Source organism: Chamaea fasciata, unplaced genomic scaffold (assembly GCF_029207755.1).
Source record: "Chamaea fasciata isolate MVZ Bird 193981 ecotype frontalis unplaced genomic scaffold, bChaFas1.0.hap1 SCAF_2, whole genome shotgun sequence".
Taxonomy (NCBI): domain Eukaryota; kingdom Metazoa; phylum Chordata; class Aves; order Passeriformes; family Sylviidae; genus Chamaea; species Chamaea fasciata.
Window position 1 is genome coordinate 27016169 of NW_027094087.1, and position 17651 is coordinate 27033819.

Here is a 17651-nt window from a genome sequence, read left to right on the forward strand (position 1 = left end):
TGCTGAGTGGTTTATGTGCACAGGAGATGTCAGAACACAGCTCCCACTGTGGTAAAACTGGGTAAAGGGACTTCTGCTTTAATGTGTTTTCCAGAGAACAGTGCCTTGTTGCTCTGTCTCATTTGTTTGTGTCCTTTGTTTTGTCTCTGGGGATAAGAAATGGGAAAATAGGAAGGAAGAAAGTGTGACTCTAGCATTTTAAGATTCTCGATGTCGTGTGACCAAGTTTGCATGATTTATGTTTTCTGTCACAACAGTTCTTACTTCAGAGCTTTGACTGCTCTTCTTTACAGGGTCATACTCTGTCTAGAATGCTCTGCTGCACATGGCATCAACAAGTTCAAATCTTGTCATAGACAGGACAAGGAGAAGGGGAAAACAAAGACCTGTACTGTATTTTTGGTGCAGTTGAACACTGAATCCTTTTTTTTTTTTTCCTGTTTCTTTTTTCTCCTCTATATCCATTATAGTGGGATGAGGTAAGTGTCCTGGATGACAAGAAGCGCCTGATCCGAACCTTTCAAGTGTGCAACGTGGCTGAGCCAGGTCAGAATAACTGGCTGCGCACCCACTTCATAGAGCGGCGCGGAGCCCACCGCGTCCACGTGCGCCTCCGCTTCTCGGTGAGGGACTGCGCCAGCATGCGCACCGTGGCCTCCTCCTGCAAGGAGACTTTCACACTCTACTACCACCAGTCAGAGGCTGACATAGCCTCTCAGGACATGCCAGAGTGGCGTGAGGGCCCTTGGACCAAAGTGGATACTATTGCAGCTGATGAAAGCTTTTCCCAGGTTGACAGCACTGGGAAGGTGGTCAAGATGAATGTTAAAGTACGTAGCTTTGGGCCACTCACCAAGCACGGCTTCTACCTGGCCTTCCAGGATTCGGGAGCCTGCATGTCCTTGGTGGCAGTACAAGTCTTTTTCTACAAGTGCCCAGCTGTGGTGAAAGGATTTGCTTCCTTTCCCGAAACATTTGCTGGCGGGGAGAGGACTTCACTAGTGGAGTCCCCGGGGACATGTGTACCCAACGCTGAGGAGACGAGTACAACGGGGTCCTCCAGTGTTCGGCTGCACTGCAATGGAGAAGGGGAGTGGATGGTGGCCATTGGGCGATGCACCTGCAAGGCTGGCTATCAGCCTGTGGATGATGAACGAGCCTGCCAAGGTGAGAGAACTTTCTTCCTCCCCCCCCTTAGGCAGCCATTCTTTCATTGGTTCTCTGTGTCAGCAATTTGGCCCTGGACAAAATTTCACAGAGCAGGGAGAGTAAATAATTTCTCACAGACATGGCCTTGTAGCAGCCTGTTCTCACACATTTCACTCCTCAGACTGGAGCTGGACTGACCACTTGTCACGGTTTAGGAATGGTGTGCTCTAGTTTGGTATTGCCACTAAAACCAGGCTGCCACTCACTCCCCCTCAAATTGGAAGCACAAAAGACAAAGATCATTGGTTAAGATAAGAACAATTTACTGGAAACAGCAGTGAGATAATAAAATGAACAGTAAAAGGAATGATATTAACAACAAAATGTGTAAGACAGATGATTTACATGGGAAGTGACAACAAACAAATACCGATCCGATTGGCTCTATCCAACATGTTTTCTCCCAACAGAAAGGAGGGCCCTTTTCCTTGGAGTGTGAGTGCCTTTCCCCCACCCCTGTCAACGATAAGGGGTGATGTAGAGTAACATCTGGTCCTGATTACGCCTCCACAGCCACGCCCACTCCCAGCTAATGCAAAAAATTGTCCTTGTCCTGGCCGAAACCAGGACACCACTGCTTGCTGCTAAGAGCGTGGTTGGAAAGTCCACTCAGGCCTTAGTTACAGGTGCCACCAGGGACAGCCTCTCAGGGTATTTATATACAGAACTAGCAGAAGCTGTCACTAGTCAGATCTACCATAATTCTACTTCTCTATCAAGAGGCAACAGCATTACAAGAAAGATGCCACATGGAGGAGAGCTGAGCCCAGAGATAATACAATCTCTGTCCTAGTTGTTTCTGGACCTTTTGCTAGTGTGTAGTAATAAAAAAATGGGAAATGGCAGCAGCCTGGTCATGGGACATAGAAAATGTGGCTCTGTGAGCCTGTACTGACTAGAAAAAGCAGTCATAGTGGTATCATCATTACCAATAATATACTCTCTTCCCCAGGGTCAGTGGTATTTCTGTTTGTAGGAGGAAGTATTGGACTGAAATCCGGCCAGGCCTGAACACCCAGTGTAATATCATGGTTGTGTTCCTATCTCAAGCTTAGGACAGTCCATTAGAGCAAACTGCTTATGTTGGTTATGTAATTTGTGTATGATGTTCTGCTGCTGCTTCCTTTGTTTCAATACACCTCTACTCAAAGTCTCTCAGCAGTGTGTAATGCTGCTGCATTACACTTTGTAGTCTAAAAAATAAATGTCATGTGGGACCCAATTTTGGCTGCACACAACATTTAGAAGTTGGATTTGTTCAGACAAGGGTTCAACACGGACATGGAACATACAAATACTCTGGGTAACACCGAGTGCAAATGCAATGAATAATTAATGGTTGTCAATATGTTACCTTAAATTCCTGCTTCATTAAGTGATTTGGGTCATGCAAAATAGCTTTATTAAAATACAGGTCATTGTGCTGGAGACTTAAAAAGCAATTAAAATTGGTAAGTGCTTTTCATTTGTTTAAACTTCCAGAATAATTAAAATATGTGTGCCTTTTTGTCCTGCTCATTCTGAGAGAAATGTAACTACATTCATTTAGTGCTGCTCCAGAGACAGTAAGCTCTGACATAGCGCAGCTCTGTATGGCACTAAATTTGTTGTCTGCATCTGTAGCATGACTAGTTCACAGTCTAAATAAATTGCCAGTCAATAATTTAGTTTCAGGTAGTAGTCTTAAGCAGTTAGAAAAAGATCGTCTTGCCAAAATAAAAATAAGAACTTTTTTTTAAAAAATCTTTCTTCCATTTTTCATAGTATTCAGTGAAAGCTGATACTTCCTTACAGCCTCATTGTCATAGAAGCTAGAGATAGATGAAAATGGTTAATATTATTAGGAATAACTGAAATAATTACAGTCGATCAAGCTACAAAAGTCAGTTCCTGTCATTTACTTCTTGAGATTCCATGAGCAGCCTAGAGCAGCCAACGACAACCAGATACAAATCATAATGTTAAAGGGTATTCTTTTTTCCTCACGTTTCTTGTCAACTCCTCTGGCTTGATCGTCCTTCCTGATCTCTTCCATATGTTGCTGTCCTGTCTGAATGAAGCCACATTCAGCTCATGTCCCCTTGCTTTGTGTTTCTCTGTGTGGAATCCTCTTCAGCCCTTCTTCTCTGTACATGTGTTCTCCCTTCCTAACAACAGACATACACCATGATACAGAGCTGCCACAGTGTTCTAGGTGAAACACAGAACAAAAGCAATAGCTCAAGGGCAGATTTCTACTGATGATAATGCAGAGACGTGTTCTTAATAAGACTGAAGAATCAACCAAGGATAAGGAGAAGCAAGTTTCCTTCTTACACTTTGGTAAAAGAGTGTGTGGGCATTGCCTTCCCCCTCACCATATGCAAGCCTATGGAGTCCTTCCTGGACCAGCTGTTACCTCTTTATTTAGAGCAACAAATCTGCCAAGAGCCATTCTGGGCAGATAGATAGAAAGCCTTTTTTTTCCCCCTGCCCCCTATCCTGATTTAAGGTACTTTCTTCCCTTACTTTTTTAAGACTGCCTGCTCTATGTTACTATATGGCGTATTTCTCCATCTAAGTAGAAGAGTGAAACAGCAACCCTTATCAAGCCCTTTGGGTGTTGTGGAGTGCAATATGCATGGGATTCACTTTTGACTTTGAGTAGACTTGTCACGCTGAAGAGTCAGAAAAGGGAATGGCAGTTTACAGAGGAAAAAAGAAGGTTGAGACCTTGGTTCCTTTTCTTTCTGTAGACGTGTACACAGGGGGTGCCTTGCCTTGCAAAATCATATAGGATTTAAATTACCAGGTGCTTTTGAAAATAATATTTAGAGTTCATGACTGGGATATTTTTAAAAATATTTCAAAAATGACAATGTAGACAATAAAGAGAAGAGGAATGACTGCCTGATAAAGTGCTAAGCTGTATTCTAAATAAAGAAGGACAGAGCTCTGGAGAGAGCTGAGCTGATTAGCTGCGTGTGTGGCACCCCTGTACAAACATACGACCAGAGGCAGAAAACACCAGCCAGAAAGAGGAGGAGGGAACAAGTTTGGAGTGAAAAGCATTAAGCTGAACTTGGGAGAGGGAGGAGAAAAGGTGTTGGTTTAATGTTTGTTTTTGTTTTCTCATTACCCAAATCTATGTTAATTAGCAATAAATTAAATTTCCCCAAGCCAAGTCTGTTTTGCCTGTGATAGTAGTTGGTAAACAAGCTCCCTGTCTTTATGGCTTCTTTACCTCTGCCCACGAGCTTTCTCATCCACTTTTCTCCCTATGTCTTGCTGAGGAGGGGGAGTAAGAGGATGGCTGGGTGGGCATTTGGGTGTTTACCAAGGTCAGCCATCCACATAGCTGCTTCCCCTCTCTTCTTTCTCTGGGTGATTGTTTCCAAGAGTATTTAGCAAGCAAAAGGTCTGCCTGTCATCTGGAGTAGCTGTATAAGGATTCCATAAAACTGTCCATGTCCTTTGGCTATATACAGTCCCTTCTGATTGCAGAAGGAATCACATCTGTATTACTGATAACTGCAGGAGCAAGCAACTGTGCACGGAGCTGTTGGAGGTCTCATTTAGGAAGAATATTGCATGATTGTTTTTGTGTTTTCACACAAGCTTTCTCACCAGCTTGGATAAACCTTTTTCAGTGTGTGAGGCTAAGAGAATGTTAAGATTTATATTAAAGTAAAAGATTCAATAGCCTGCTAAAAATATGCACATACTAGTAGCAAAGAAAAAAAAGAGCACAGTAAGCTCTTCTTAAATTTTAATCACTCAAAGGATGCTTCCTTTAAAACCACAGGATAATTTACATTGCAGGGACTTGTGAAAGTCATCTGTTCCAACCCCGTGCTCAAAGCAGGACCAAATTGGGTTAGGTCACTCAAGGCCTGTTCTAGTCTAGTTTTAGTTATTACTGAAGATGAAGATTACACAATGTCCCTGGGCTACTGTTCCAGTATTTGACAACACCCATGGTGAAATTACTTTTTCCTATGTAGAAGAAGATTCTAGTAAGATGTAGTAAGAGGTTATTACAACTTGTGTCTGTTACCTCATGTTCTGCCACCTACACCTACTTCATATCCTCCCATCAGGTGGCTGATGACAGCCGTAAGCTCTTGCCCCACAGCCTGCTCTGCTTCAAAATGAACAAACCGAGTGTCTTAGCCTCTCCTGGGTAGGAGCTCTAATTTCAAGGTAAACTCACAGTTGACAATAATGTTTGGTGCCTTGATCTAGATTACCTTTTTCAGCTTTTTTTTCTTCCATATTGCTCCTTCCATCAGCTTTTCCAGCCTTCTTCTGCTACTTGCACATACATTTTGGTGCTTTTAAAGTAGTTTGCTTCTTTTCTCGTATCAAGTGTTTGCTGTCTACTCATACTCTGTCCTACCCTTCCCAAATCTTTCCTCTCATGTTTTTGCCTTTTTTTTTCCTCACACAGCCCATTCCCTGGCAGTTCTCCCACATATAATTAGCCAGTAATTGCTTCAGCTCCACCTCTTTTACCTAAAAAAATCCCTTACTCAACTGATCTCCCATCAACAGTTAAGCAGGAAAGAGTTCTTAGTCACTTCATTTATTTTATTTCAGTTGATTTGATGCTCTTCTTTAAGACTCAAAAGACACACTTTTCTCTGCTTATGCTTCTTTCATTTTCCACTCTCTCTTCCCCACCCAAACAGTTGTAGTAACTGTGAAACTGTAGATCAACCCAGGGCCCTCTTGCATCCCCGTGCCTTGCTTCTATTGCTGGCTGGTCCCACCTTACTCAGAACAAGATGCAAGATGCACAGTGGCAGTCACTGTGGAATAGCCTGTCCCACTAGGAATTTACTATAAGCTAGCTGTAGATGTATTTATTGGGGGGGAGGGGGGAAGAAGTGCTTTATCTAAAAGACATTACAATTTTTATTTTCTTACATGTTTGCTGCATATAAGAAAATAAATTAGCATTTCATGCTAATTATGCTTTCTTTCTAGCATTTTGAGAAATGTTATATCTAAATGTCTACATCATGATTCTACAACATTATCAGTTGCTAACTCCTTTCCATCATCCTACCCTCTGTGTGCCAAACTCCATCCCTTTGCCTCGAGTCATTCTCATTTGAGGCCCTTTGTAGCTCTACACATCCAGTTTTCCATAGGCCTCAAAATTATCTGTGTCCATTCATCCCTCCCAGTTCCAGCTTCGACACTGTTCATTTTCAATACTCTCACATCTAGTACTTATTCTTGCTGCCCCATAGTACACCTGGGAGCAGAACTCCTATATAAAAACCAGATCACTCGTCTCAGTCAAGAAGAGACCAATTTTATGCTCTTCTGAATGTCTTCCTGTGTCCCTGTTCAGTTCCAAGTCACAGCTGCATACAAAAAGTCAGTGTCACCTGTATCACATCCCCTAAAGTCGCTGCTGGGCGTACGTAAAGCTCAGTAGAAGTTCCCAACTGCTTTTCTTGGTGTCTTCCTCCCCTTGCTGCATTTTGTGTAGCTCTCCAAATATTTCCTCTCTGCCCTTACTGTCTGAGTGAGGTTTTTAATGCCGCTTTCTCTACCTCTTTGGTTCTTGGTCTGTCCTCTCTTCATTTTAATTTTCTTTACCCGTCTCCCCACTTCCATTCCATGGTTCCAGCACTTTTCTCTGCTGGTTTTGCTATTTGTTCCTGCTAGAAGTCTGTCAGAAGCTGCTCCTCTGGCCTCCCGGGTGGAACTTGTCTCCAGTGAGCAGTCAGGCAAACACAGGCAGCACAGGGGCGAGCGTTGTAGGGGGAGCTGAGGAAAACTGGGTCAGTGTCTGAGATGAGCTGTGCCCAGCTGAACTGTTGTGGCATTCTGACACTGTGCCAAGATATGAAAAATGACTGAGACAAGCTGAGGGAAAAGCGCTTGCGCGCTCCAGACTCTGCCTTCTCCTTTCATAGTAGGTTTGACTTGATGGGAAGTGGCAGCTTGCTCTGCCCCCTGAGGTGCTAGCTCTGCAACCCTCTGTCCATGCATTGGATATTGTGAATCAATCAGAACTAGATCTGTGTTTTCTTGGAAAGTCCTGGTGCTGGGGGATGGTAAGTCATGCTATTGCCAGTGACAAGGCTTGTGGCTTATCTGGTGTTCGTGTTTTGTGTGAAGTTGTTCTGCAGGAACATGGAGCTGTTTCGGGGGAAGCCGCTCTTGTTCAGGCTTTCTCTGGGATGGTCCTGAAGTGGTAGTGTTCACTAAGGGAAAACATCCTAGTCCTAGTGGCAGTGGGCCTGCTTCAGTCGGTATATTTGTTACGACTGTCTCAAGTGAGCACAGTCATCTGCAGAGGCTGTAGGACCACAGCAAGTGGACCTGATGCCGTGGTCGACAGTAAGAAGGGAATGCAAGGTAAGATATTCAGAAACAAATGAGAGATGGATTCTGTCTGTGTGTGCAAAGACAGCCCTAGGCTCACTGTAACTGCTTGAATAAAAGGAAGTGGCTTTTGCCTATTTAGATTGCCAGGGAGTTTTTTTCTCTTTCCTCCTGACTTGACCTTCGATATACTATTTATAGTGACAGGACTGAGGCAATACCAGGAAAAGCTCCATGTCCTGGGAACAATTATTATTGCTATCTGTGGGCTGAAGTCCTGAGTGCTGTGGGCAGCCTATCTTAGGCAATTTTGGAAAGGGATAAATGTGCTCGTGAATGTAAGCGGCACTCTGACTGTATGCAGAGGCAGGGTTCAGGTGGAAGCATAAAGATGCAATGCCTGCCTTTGGAGGCCATTCTTTAGCTTCTTGTAGCTGGAGGCCAGTTAGTGTCTATTCAGTCCAGCCATTTTGGCCAAAATTACAGATCTAAAATATAAGCAACAACAAAATTTAGGCCCTAGTATTCTTTTTACAACTATATTTTATTAGGAAGGTGAGAGAGATGTGAATCATTTTTAATCACTGTAAATCAGCTTTGCTTGCAATATGCTATATGATTTCATTTTGCTGTTTTTCTTCTGGAAATAGAAATACCCAGGGGCAGAACGAGAGTTTCAAAGCATGATTGTTTCTCTGTATCTGCCATCCCTCCTGGAAATAACAACGTGAGATTATAGGTTTATGTAGTAATTATTTTTTTCACTAGACAATAAAAAATAATCACTGTGGAGAGATCTGCCCTCCCAAGTTGCTCAGTATTCCACTCCACAGTTCTTCAGGTGCAATTTCTGCAATGCAAGTGGAACTGGGCAGATGAATCTCTTCCTTATTGCTTTTCTTTACACTTTTCTCTCTTATTTAGCATCTTTGCTCAGGCTCCTCCCTCAGAGGGAACCTGACAATCCTATTCTCATTTCACTTCTGAGCATCTGAAATGAGATGTAGTCTAGTGTCAAGAACTTTCCATTCACTGTTCCCTATCCACCCACCCGTAGTCATATGTGTGATGAATGATCTGGCAGTGAGGCAACCAAGACCACAGGGTTCTGTCTACACATTTTAATTGGCTTATGTTTTAGGGAAAACACAGAATAGCTGAACTTCGAAGAGATCTCTGGTGTACACCCTAACCCTCTCCCTGCACAAACAGGATCATCTCTAGCAAGTAGCCCAGCACTAGGTCCAGACAATTTTTGAAATTCTCTAAGGGAGGAGACTCTCCAACCCCGCTGGGTAACCTGCTTCTGTGCTCTGTTACCCTCACAGTAAAAAATTGTTTCCTTGTGTCCAGAGGGAACCTCCTGTGTTTCAGTTTGGGCTGTTCACCTCTGAGCTTGTCACTGAGAATCACTGAAAAGAGCCTGAGTCTGTCCTCTTCACTTCCTCCCTTCAACTATTTGTGCTCGTTCATGAGATTGCTGGAAGCTTTCTCCTCTCCAGGCTGAGTATCTCTGTCAGCCTCTCCTCCTGTGGGAAATACCCATCCCCTTCACCATCTTTATGGCCCTCTGCTGCATTCTCTCCAATATGTTAATGTCTCTGGTGTACTGGGGAGCCTAGAACTCAACACAGAACTCCAAGTGTACCCTCACCAAAGCTAAGTAGAAGGCAAAGATCGTCTTCCTTGCTGCAGAGTTCCCCGAGGTCTCCAGGACCTAAAGTTCCTAAAGGCAAGACTTACTGGGAAAGACTGATGTGAAGAACTTGTTTTATGTCACCCAGCAGTCGACTCACATTTTCACTCTTCCTTGAGCCACTTCTGTTCTTAAGAGACCCTTCTCACTTTTGACACGCTGTGCCAGATGTGATTCCCGGTAGGCTCTGGCTTTCCTAGCCGTGTGTCTACGTGTTTGGACAATGCCTCTCTGTTCCTCTCAGGCTACCTGTCCATGCTTCCAGCCTCCGTGTACTTCCTTTTTGTGTCTGAGTTTAGGTAGGAGCTCCTTGTTCAAACATGCAGGCCTGTTGGCATTTTTTGCCTGAATTCGTGCTCATTGGGATGGATTGCTTTTGCACCTGGAAGAGATAATCGTTGCACATGAACTAGCTTTTTTGAGTCACTCTTCCTTCCAGGGCATTATCCCTTGGGACTCCTCCAGATCACCCAAGTGGTCACATCTGCTCTCCCAGAGTTCAGTGTTGTGAGTTTGCTTTTTGCTCTGGTCACTGCACTCTGGATCTTGAACTCCACCATGTCATGGTCACTGTAGCCAAGGCTGCCTTCAGCTTTCACATCACCAGTGAGCCCTTCCTTGTTTGTGAGCATCAGGTCCAGGGGACACCTCCCCTCATTGCCTCCCGTATTGCTTGGGTCAGGAAGTAGTTCCCGATCTTTTCCAGGAACTTCCTGGAATGCTTACACCCTGCTGTGTTCCTCCTCCAGTATAGTAGCGTGGTAGTAGTCCTCCTTGAAGATCAGTGCCTCTGAATGGGAGGCTAATTCCAGCTGTCAGGTCTGAGCTCCATCCAACTTTTCACAGGTAAACATCAAAAACCATCTGAGACACACTGGTGTAGCCAAGACATCAGTTTACTCTGGTCTAACACATAGGACATGTGAGCATATTACTGAAATTTGTTTCTTTGATGGAACAGCTGCAGTGAAGTTTTATTTCTTGTTTACTCAGCTCTAGTGGAGTGCTTATTAACAAGCTTATGTGGCTGGTTCACTCTGCTTAAGTTAAATAAAGGACAGGGAAATAATTTGACCTGGAATTGTTGAAAGGAAGAGATATGCTTACATTAATTCTGCTACTTTACTGTCAATGGCCACTATATCAAAATCACTTTTGAAACAGGGTGAGGTTCCTTTTTAAATGTGATTAGGCTTTTTTTTTCTTCTTTTTTGTTTACTGCTCATATTTGAAGTTTTTCTCAGAAGCCTGCTACTTTAATTGGTGGAAGTATTTTTCTTGTTTAAGCCTGTAATTTACTGTAAAGTCACCTGTTCTCATGCTGTCATTACTCTTGAGCCTAAGTAAACAGTTGTTCATTGAATGACTCTTACAGTTCTGGGATTGCATTCAAAAATAGGTGCTGCCTCAGTGAGTAAGAGATCTGAGGTAGCAGGGAATCAGCTCAGTGTGACAAGAGAAAAGGCATTGGACACTGTGCAGTGCTTGGGGAGACAGCAGTAATCTACCTTTGTGTATGGTTCACACATACAATGCCAAGCACAGTGCATGGACAGTGAAATTAGGTTTTCTGAGGCAGTCAAGAACAGGTGTGTTTGATCACTAGTCTTTGTTACACATACCTGTTCCAAAGTGTTGTCCCTATAGTAGTGTACTGCATCAGTGATCTGAGAAGATAACGTTGTTATTCATCAGCTGACACCATGTCCCTGTCCAGAGGCTTGAGTTCTTGCTCTGTTTGGTGGTTGGTTGTTTTTTACAAGCAGCTTTTGAATGTTCATGGTCACTTGGAGTGACTGCCCATAATATGGATGAAATCTTGCACGGCCTTTTAAGCAATAGAGGTGCTCTTACTTACATAGACTGCCTTTCTTTACTGAGGAGGTGCATTTTGTTCCACTGCATAAAACCTTCAGCACTGCACTTGGGCTTACTACCTTTGGCTAATTCATCAGTAGTGTGCCATCTCTGCAGACTTCATCCCTGCATCTCCAGGCTCAACAGCACGTTGCTAGTAGACTTCAAAGGACTGTGTAAAAATAAATGTTTATTTAACACAACATATTTATTTTTAAATTAATTTTATTTACTAAATACCAGACAAATTCTTCATTCACAGCTTTGCTAGCTTTCCATATGGTTTGCAATTGGGCTAAAGGTGAATTTACCTGAAATCTTTTTGCTCTGTCCCTTGTAGGGTAGATACAGTTTTGTACTTCAGGGGTAATGTACCCTCTACATGTTTCCCTTTCGCATCACATACATGGCAGACATTACCACTACCTGTTCATTTTCATTATTGTGACTAGCAGCAAGGTCATTGTCCTACTCGATATCAGGCTGTAATACTGAATGAAAGAACCATTCCACCAGGTCTGCCTTGACAAGTGGAATGAATGTGTCATTAGTTCTAAGCCTCAACAAAATCTCAGGAAGGAGTTTGATGCAAGAAAAAACAGATGAGATAAAATTACTTTTAAGAAAATAAAGACATTCACATTAAGTTCAGCCTTCTCAAACTTGAATTAAAGAAAGAGAGATCCCTGAAATTTTGGTTGAATGATTATGTGGTGTGTTGGATGAGAACTTTCCATTCATACTACTCGTAGTTTCAGTACAGGTGCATTTGCCAAGAAGTGTGGATGTTATATTCTACATTTATAGCTGTCAAGAGAGCCTAAAATTTAGTGAAAGGTGTATAATTTATAAAGTGGAAAAAATCTTACATACTCCTTTTTGTCCGTACAAACATATGGACATATCTCTCCGTATGGGAATAATTTGATTTTCTGCTGGATAAAGTCCTGAAGGCAAAGGCAGTTGCACTTTTCCTACCATCATCCATCACATGAAAAATTACAATCTCTTCTTCCCCTTTCCTTTCCAAATGGCAATGTATCACACACTGAATGTTGTCATTTTTTGAGTGCTGGAAAGAAACAGTGTTCCCTATCTAATGGCTATCATTCAGAGTTACTGAAGTCCCCTTTATAGTCTGACCTGTTCAAGGACTTGCCACTCTTTTCTGTGTACATGTGAAGGTTCCTCTGCATCCAAGAATTTTGATGGAGGAGATGAGGTAATACAAGAGGCATAAACCTGATGGGACTCCACAGATCTTATTGGCTGTTATTTCTGGGCTGTGCCTGTAGCCACAAAGGGGATTGAACACATATGATCCTAATTTCGTATAATGCCTCTATACAATATTCTTCTCGTACTTGCTTTGCTTTTTTAACGGAACTTTTTGCTATCCTCAATCCTTTGTAATATTCTGCTTACTGTAACCACTAGAACAGTTCTGATCTTGAGGGTGTCCCTTGTGTCTCTTGACATCAAATGCTCATCTGGGGTCCATCTGAAAGTTTCCCATTCCTTGTAAATGCACTTTATTGTGAAGTTAATGAACCAAATGTCAGCTGCAAATGAACTTTCAGCTGAGCTTGTTAGTCCATAAAATGTAAAAGAGCTGAATCTATTTATATAGAAAATCAGCTTTAGAAAACTTACATAAAAATAGTAAAAGCTGTATCCTAGTACTTCAGTGGAAGGTCCAAGCACCTCTTATTAGGCAATTCAGCATAGCCTCTTTGCCAAACCTAGAATGTGCCATACTCCCATATTGTTAATAAATTATTTTTTCATTTTCTTTCCCTGTAGGATGGATTTCCATCCTTGTTGCAGCTTGTTGCATATACATTTTCCTATGCATTTGCAGATTAAATTTGACTAATTAACATGCTTTTATCCATTTCTGGGAAGTTTTCAGACCTGCAGAAAAAAATCAAAACTGCCAGTCTTAGTGTCTGCTCTTAGTTTTAATGCAAAACCAGCAGTGGTAGTGTATATTACTTTAAGCAATGAAACTGTTGTAGGCAGCATAAAAAGTCCAATTTTGTGGCTGTGTTGTGTGGGGGAAGGAGGTGTGGGTAACTGTTTGATTTTTCAAGACAAATCACTTTTCTGGGCTCCTTGGCTTCTCCAATTTAAAAGCTCTTTGAGTGAATAATGAGAAGACAATTATTCAAGGTGGTCAAAGCTGTCTCAGGACTGGTTCTCTTTCATCTGCCAGTGAATCAATTTAGGCACTTACATACAGAATAAAATAAACTGTTTTAAAATGGCAACTTGAACAGAATATACCCCATAAAGAACCAGTAGTAGCTCTATGCAATAATTTCTCCCAGCAGTAGCAGCACAAGTTAAATGTAAATAAGATTACAGTGTTTCTTAAATCTGAATTAATGATTTTCCTGCTTTTGCCTCTCTTATTTTCCTCCTCTTAGCCTGTGCCCCTGGTTTCTTTAAAGTATCTGTGGGTGATGACCCCTGCCATCTGTGCCCTGCCCACAGCCACGCTCCACTGCCAGGTTCCCGGGAATGTGTGTGTCAGAACCGGTACTATCGATCTGCTTCAGACAACTCTGATGCTCCCTGCACTGGTAAGTATTTGGATGAAGTGTCTGAAAGCAAGAAGGGCAGTTAATGAGAGAGAATGTGCCCAAACAATTTTTGGTGCAGGGAGGTTGCAATTCCCCTCAAGACCTTTGAAATAACTCAAAACTTCCCTTTGCTCCTGCAGAGTGATGGTGAGAATGAGGATTCTTGGGTTTCATTACAGCCTTCAGAGGGAAATGTTCTGTAAATAATGTTTCCTTTGCCCCTCCCTGTTACTGAGCTCAGCCTCTCTGTCCCTCTCCTTCCTGTCCTGCTTTGTGTCTGTGCCCAGGTTTAGCAGTGCAATTCTGCTGCCTACTTCTACCTTTCTGAACTTTTCACTTCTTACCTGCAGTGTCTTGTCCCATTCTCATCCCCATGCCACCTTCTCACCCTCTTGTATTTTCCTCCTTCTCTTCACTGTGCCACCAAGGGAAGTGTTGGATGCGCAGAATGGGCAGTTTTTCAGCTGTCAGAGTTTACCTCTGATGCCATTGAGGAATCTGGCTGGCACCAGGAATAATTGCAGGCAAAACTGGTGTCCAGTTCCTGGATCAGATGCAACAGGTTAACTGAAGTCTGAGAAAGTTCAGAGCTATTAGGTGCCAAAGGAGAGAATTACAGGTCTCAGCAGAGAGAAATTTTTACTAAGCTTGTGTAAAGTTTAAAATTTCAAGGGTTTGGCACTTCCCTAAGCAATGGCTGTTCTTATAGGGAAGTGAAAAAATCACACCCTTGAAACAAAAACTCTTCTTTGCAATTTTGTTTGTCTAAAATGTGCTAATATAGCTGTTCTTTTGTTAATGTGTTTGCTTGACGTAGCAAAGAGAATGTTGTTTCTTAACCTGACTCAAAGAAACAGCTAAAGAAGAGTAAGAATGAGAAGAAGAAGCAAGTTCTTCTATTCTTTTCCCTTTGCTTTGCCTCCTGCATTCCCTCACCTCTCTCCCATTCTTTCATGGGATTTTGATCCTTTCGTTCTGTTTTGTAGGCATCCCTTCTGCCCCTCGTGACCTCAGCTATGAAATCATCGGCTCCAACGTGCTGCTGACCTGGCGCCTCCCGAAGGACCTGGGAGGGCGCAAGGACGTTTTCTTCAACGTGATCTGCAAGGTGTGCCCAGCGGGGGCGGCGGGGCCGTGCGTGCGCTGCGGGGACAGTGTGCACTTCGAGCCACGCCAGGTGGGGCTCACCGAGAGCCGCGTCCAGGTCTCCAACCTCCTGGCCCGCGTGCACTACACCTTCGAGATCCAGGCCGTCAACCTGGTGACTGAGCTCAGCTCAGAGGCGCCCCACTTTGCCACCATCAATGTGAGCACCAGCCAGTCAGGTGAGGAGACCCCCTGCGTCCGAGTCCCCAAGTTTCTACTTTCTTTCTCTCATTTGATTTGCTTTTATCTTTTGAATCCTGGAGTTTTGTCTTTTTACTTGTGTCTTGTGCCTTGTGCCTTTTTTTTATCCTGCCCTGCTAGTTCCACAGTTTCACTTTTGCCCTTCTCATTCTTGCCTTATCTAAATGGGCTTTCCATTCTTCCCTCTTGGGAGAAAAACTGAAGTTTAGCAGCTGATGTGATTGTTGGGGAAGAAGCTGCCATGGAGAAGATTCCAATGGGAGATACAGCACTGTGGGTCACACAAAGCACATTTTTTCATTGTGCAAGAGAGGGGGCACTCTGAGGGTTTGTGACCATCAGTTTGCCAGAGAAGCTAATAATTTTTTCTGTCCCCTACTCTTCTCCATTTCATTGTCTTATTTTCCTCTTAATAAGAAACTTTTTTTTTTTTGCTCTTTACATGGTAGAAATATTAAAACCTGTTGTGCAATTATATTCAATATTCAAAGATGTCGTGATCCTTGTAACTAGAAACTAAACTGCGGGGATGACTAAACTAAGATACTAATGGATTGTGTGGGCAGTCAGAGGAGTTCTGTTTCCTGTAAATATCATTTACAAGGACTGGAGCTGGAGAGACACACATACATCCAGGCATAGAGTTCTGCTAAATGTCATCATTAAGAGACTGGGCATATGTTGTTCTTCACAAGCTTGTATAAGCTAATATGGAGAGGAATTACACACAGCTTGTTTAAGAGAATATAATGAAGAGTAATGTGATGAAGAGGAGAAAGAGGGGGAACTGAGTGACAGAAAATGTCTGCAAACATTTAGAGTTGTGTAAATGTTAAATTGAAACAAATCCTGTGTGCGGTTCCAGAGTGTAGTGTGGAAACCCCTGCAGAACAAGGTTTTGGTAAAGCTCCAGAGAAGTGCTGTGAAACCAGATGTGGCATCATGGGCTTGGTTAAATCTTACACCCTCCCACATCTTATCATTTCTGCTTCTATTTTATGGAAAGAAAGGGAGTTTATACCCCCCAACTAGTTTCCTACTGTTAACAGGTGCCAGGGGGTTGATCTCTTTGTTCCTTTTGAAATGTTACCTGACAGATATCAAGTAGCAAAGCACCTCTAGGGTCCCTTGTTCCCTTAAGAGGCTGGCTGCAAGTGGGTGATCAGTTTTTGTTTACAGTAAAATGTGGTTGGGTTATTTGTATGGTAATTCCAGGCAGTTCCTTTGGCTTCTCCTGGAGAAAGGTGGGTGTTCTATTAGCATCCTACAGAATCCTCTTTCTTCATGCTTCTCATCTCAACCTTCTTTATCTATGTCAGAGATAACTTAATTGAGCAGCTGCTTCCTCCTCCTTCCCGGAATCAAAAAAATCTACCCTCTTCTTTTGTTTCTGTTTGAATTTTCTGACCACTCCTCTTCCAGGTGTCTCATCATGTCTCTGGGTGTCTTGGGTATGTTGGGTGTTTCTCTCTAAGGTGCCTCTATTGTGCAGTAAAGCTGTTTCAGGGGAGGACAACTTCCTTAAACATCAGTGTGTAGGGATTGACTTCTTTTTGTGTTTGGTCACAGTTTTTCTTTCCTTGCTTTTCCTTGGGATCGTCAGGAGTGAGCTTGAGATGAGCTGCCCTCGATTTATACTGACAACTCATACTAACAAGGCTCTGCTTCCTCCATCACATGGCCTGTCTTCTCCATACCCCCTCCTTTTGATCCCTTCAGCAGCTTTTCACTTTAGCATTGCTTGTTTATGTCTGTTTTTACAACAATTGTTATTGTTTCTATTATTATAGGAGCAGAGATATAACTTTCAGGATTTTATATGCTGAAAGCAAAAGGGTGCAGGAAAACATGAAAGAGACAAACAAAAAAAAGGCAAACCAGAAAAAGGTACAGTGTCAGGATAAAGGGCCATAGCAAAAAATTTCTCTCCATTGAATTAAAGATGACCCCAATAATGACCCTCTAGTTGTGGCAGTTTCTGAAGATTCTGCTTACTCATATATCAGTTTGAGTTCTCTCTCTTCTTCTAATTGCTGGTCCAAAAATTACTCCTGGCCCTTTGTTAGAGGTATCTTAGGCAATGTTATGTGTGGAAACAGTTATACTTTTTCTTCTTCCCATGATACCTATTCACTCTTCATCTTTGTCTTCAAAACACTGTTCTTTAAGAGTTTACTTACCCCTCACAGCCTTCTGGCCCTTCTTCAGAGCTTGATAGGATCCTTTGGTTACGCAGTCACATTTTTCTCTGGCAGACTGATTATGATGTTCCTACTCTTCAGTGACCATGTGCCTGAAATCAGAATTAGAAGGGCTGGCACTGAAAAACCTCATTACTGCAAGACTTAACCTGAAAAATGAGGCCTGTTTGGATAGCAGTAATAAAACCTGTTTGGATAGTAGTAGTGTGAAATGCAAATATGATATGCTAATCACCGGAAGAACTGTACGGAGATGAGACAAGAGAAGGGAATTGCATTCAGCTCAGGTTTGAAGTGCCGAGGGTGAATACCTAAATAAATGTCAGGATGTATAGAGGGATGTTGGAAGGCTGTTCCAGATAGCAGGAACCACATGATGAAAGGCAATTATGTAATTCTAATGAAGTTATACTTCTTCACAGGTGTGAACCT

General features: G+C 42.7%; 1 protein-coding gene across 1 annotated transcript in view; it reads left to right on the forward strand.

Moving 5' to 3' along the window:
• Positions 1-17651, forward strand: part of EPHB6 (EPH receptor B6) — a 66448-nt gene that overhangs the window by 31160 nt on the left and 17637 nt on the right. The window contains exons 4-6 of the mRNA XM_066175370.1: positions 471-1167; positions 13516-13671; positions 14658-14996. Of these exons, the coding sequence (XP_066031467.1) occupies positions 471-1167; positions 13516-13671; positions 14658-14996 (1192 nt within the window). The remainder of the gene's footprint in view (positions 1-470; positions 1168-13515; positions 13672-14657; positions 14997-17651) is intronic.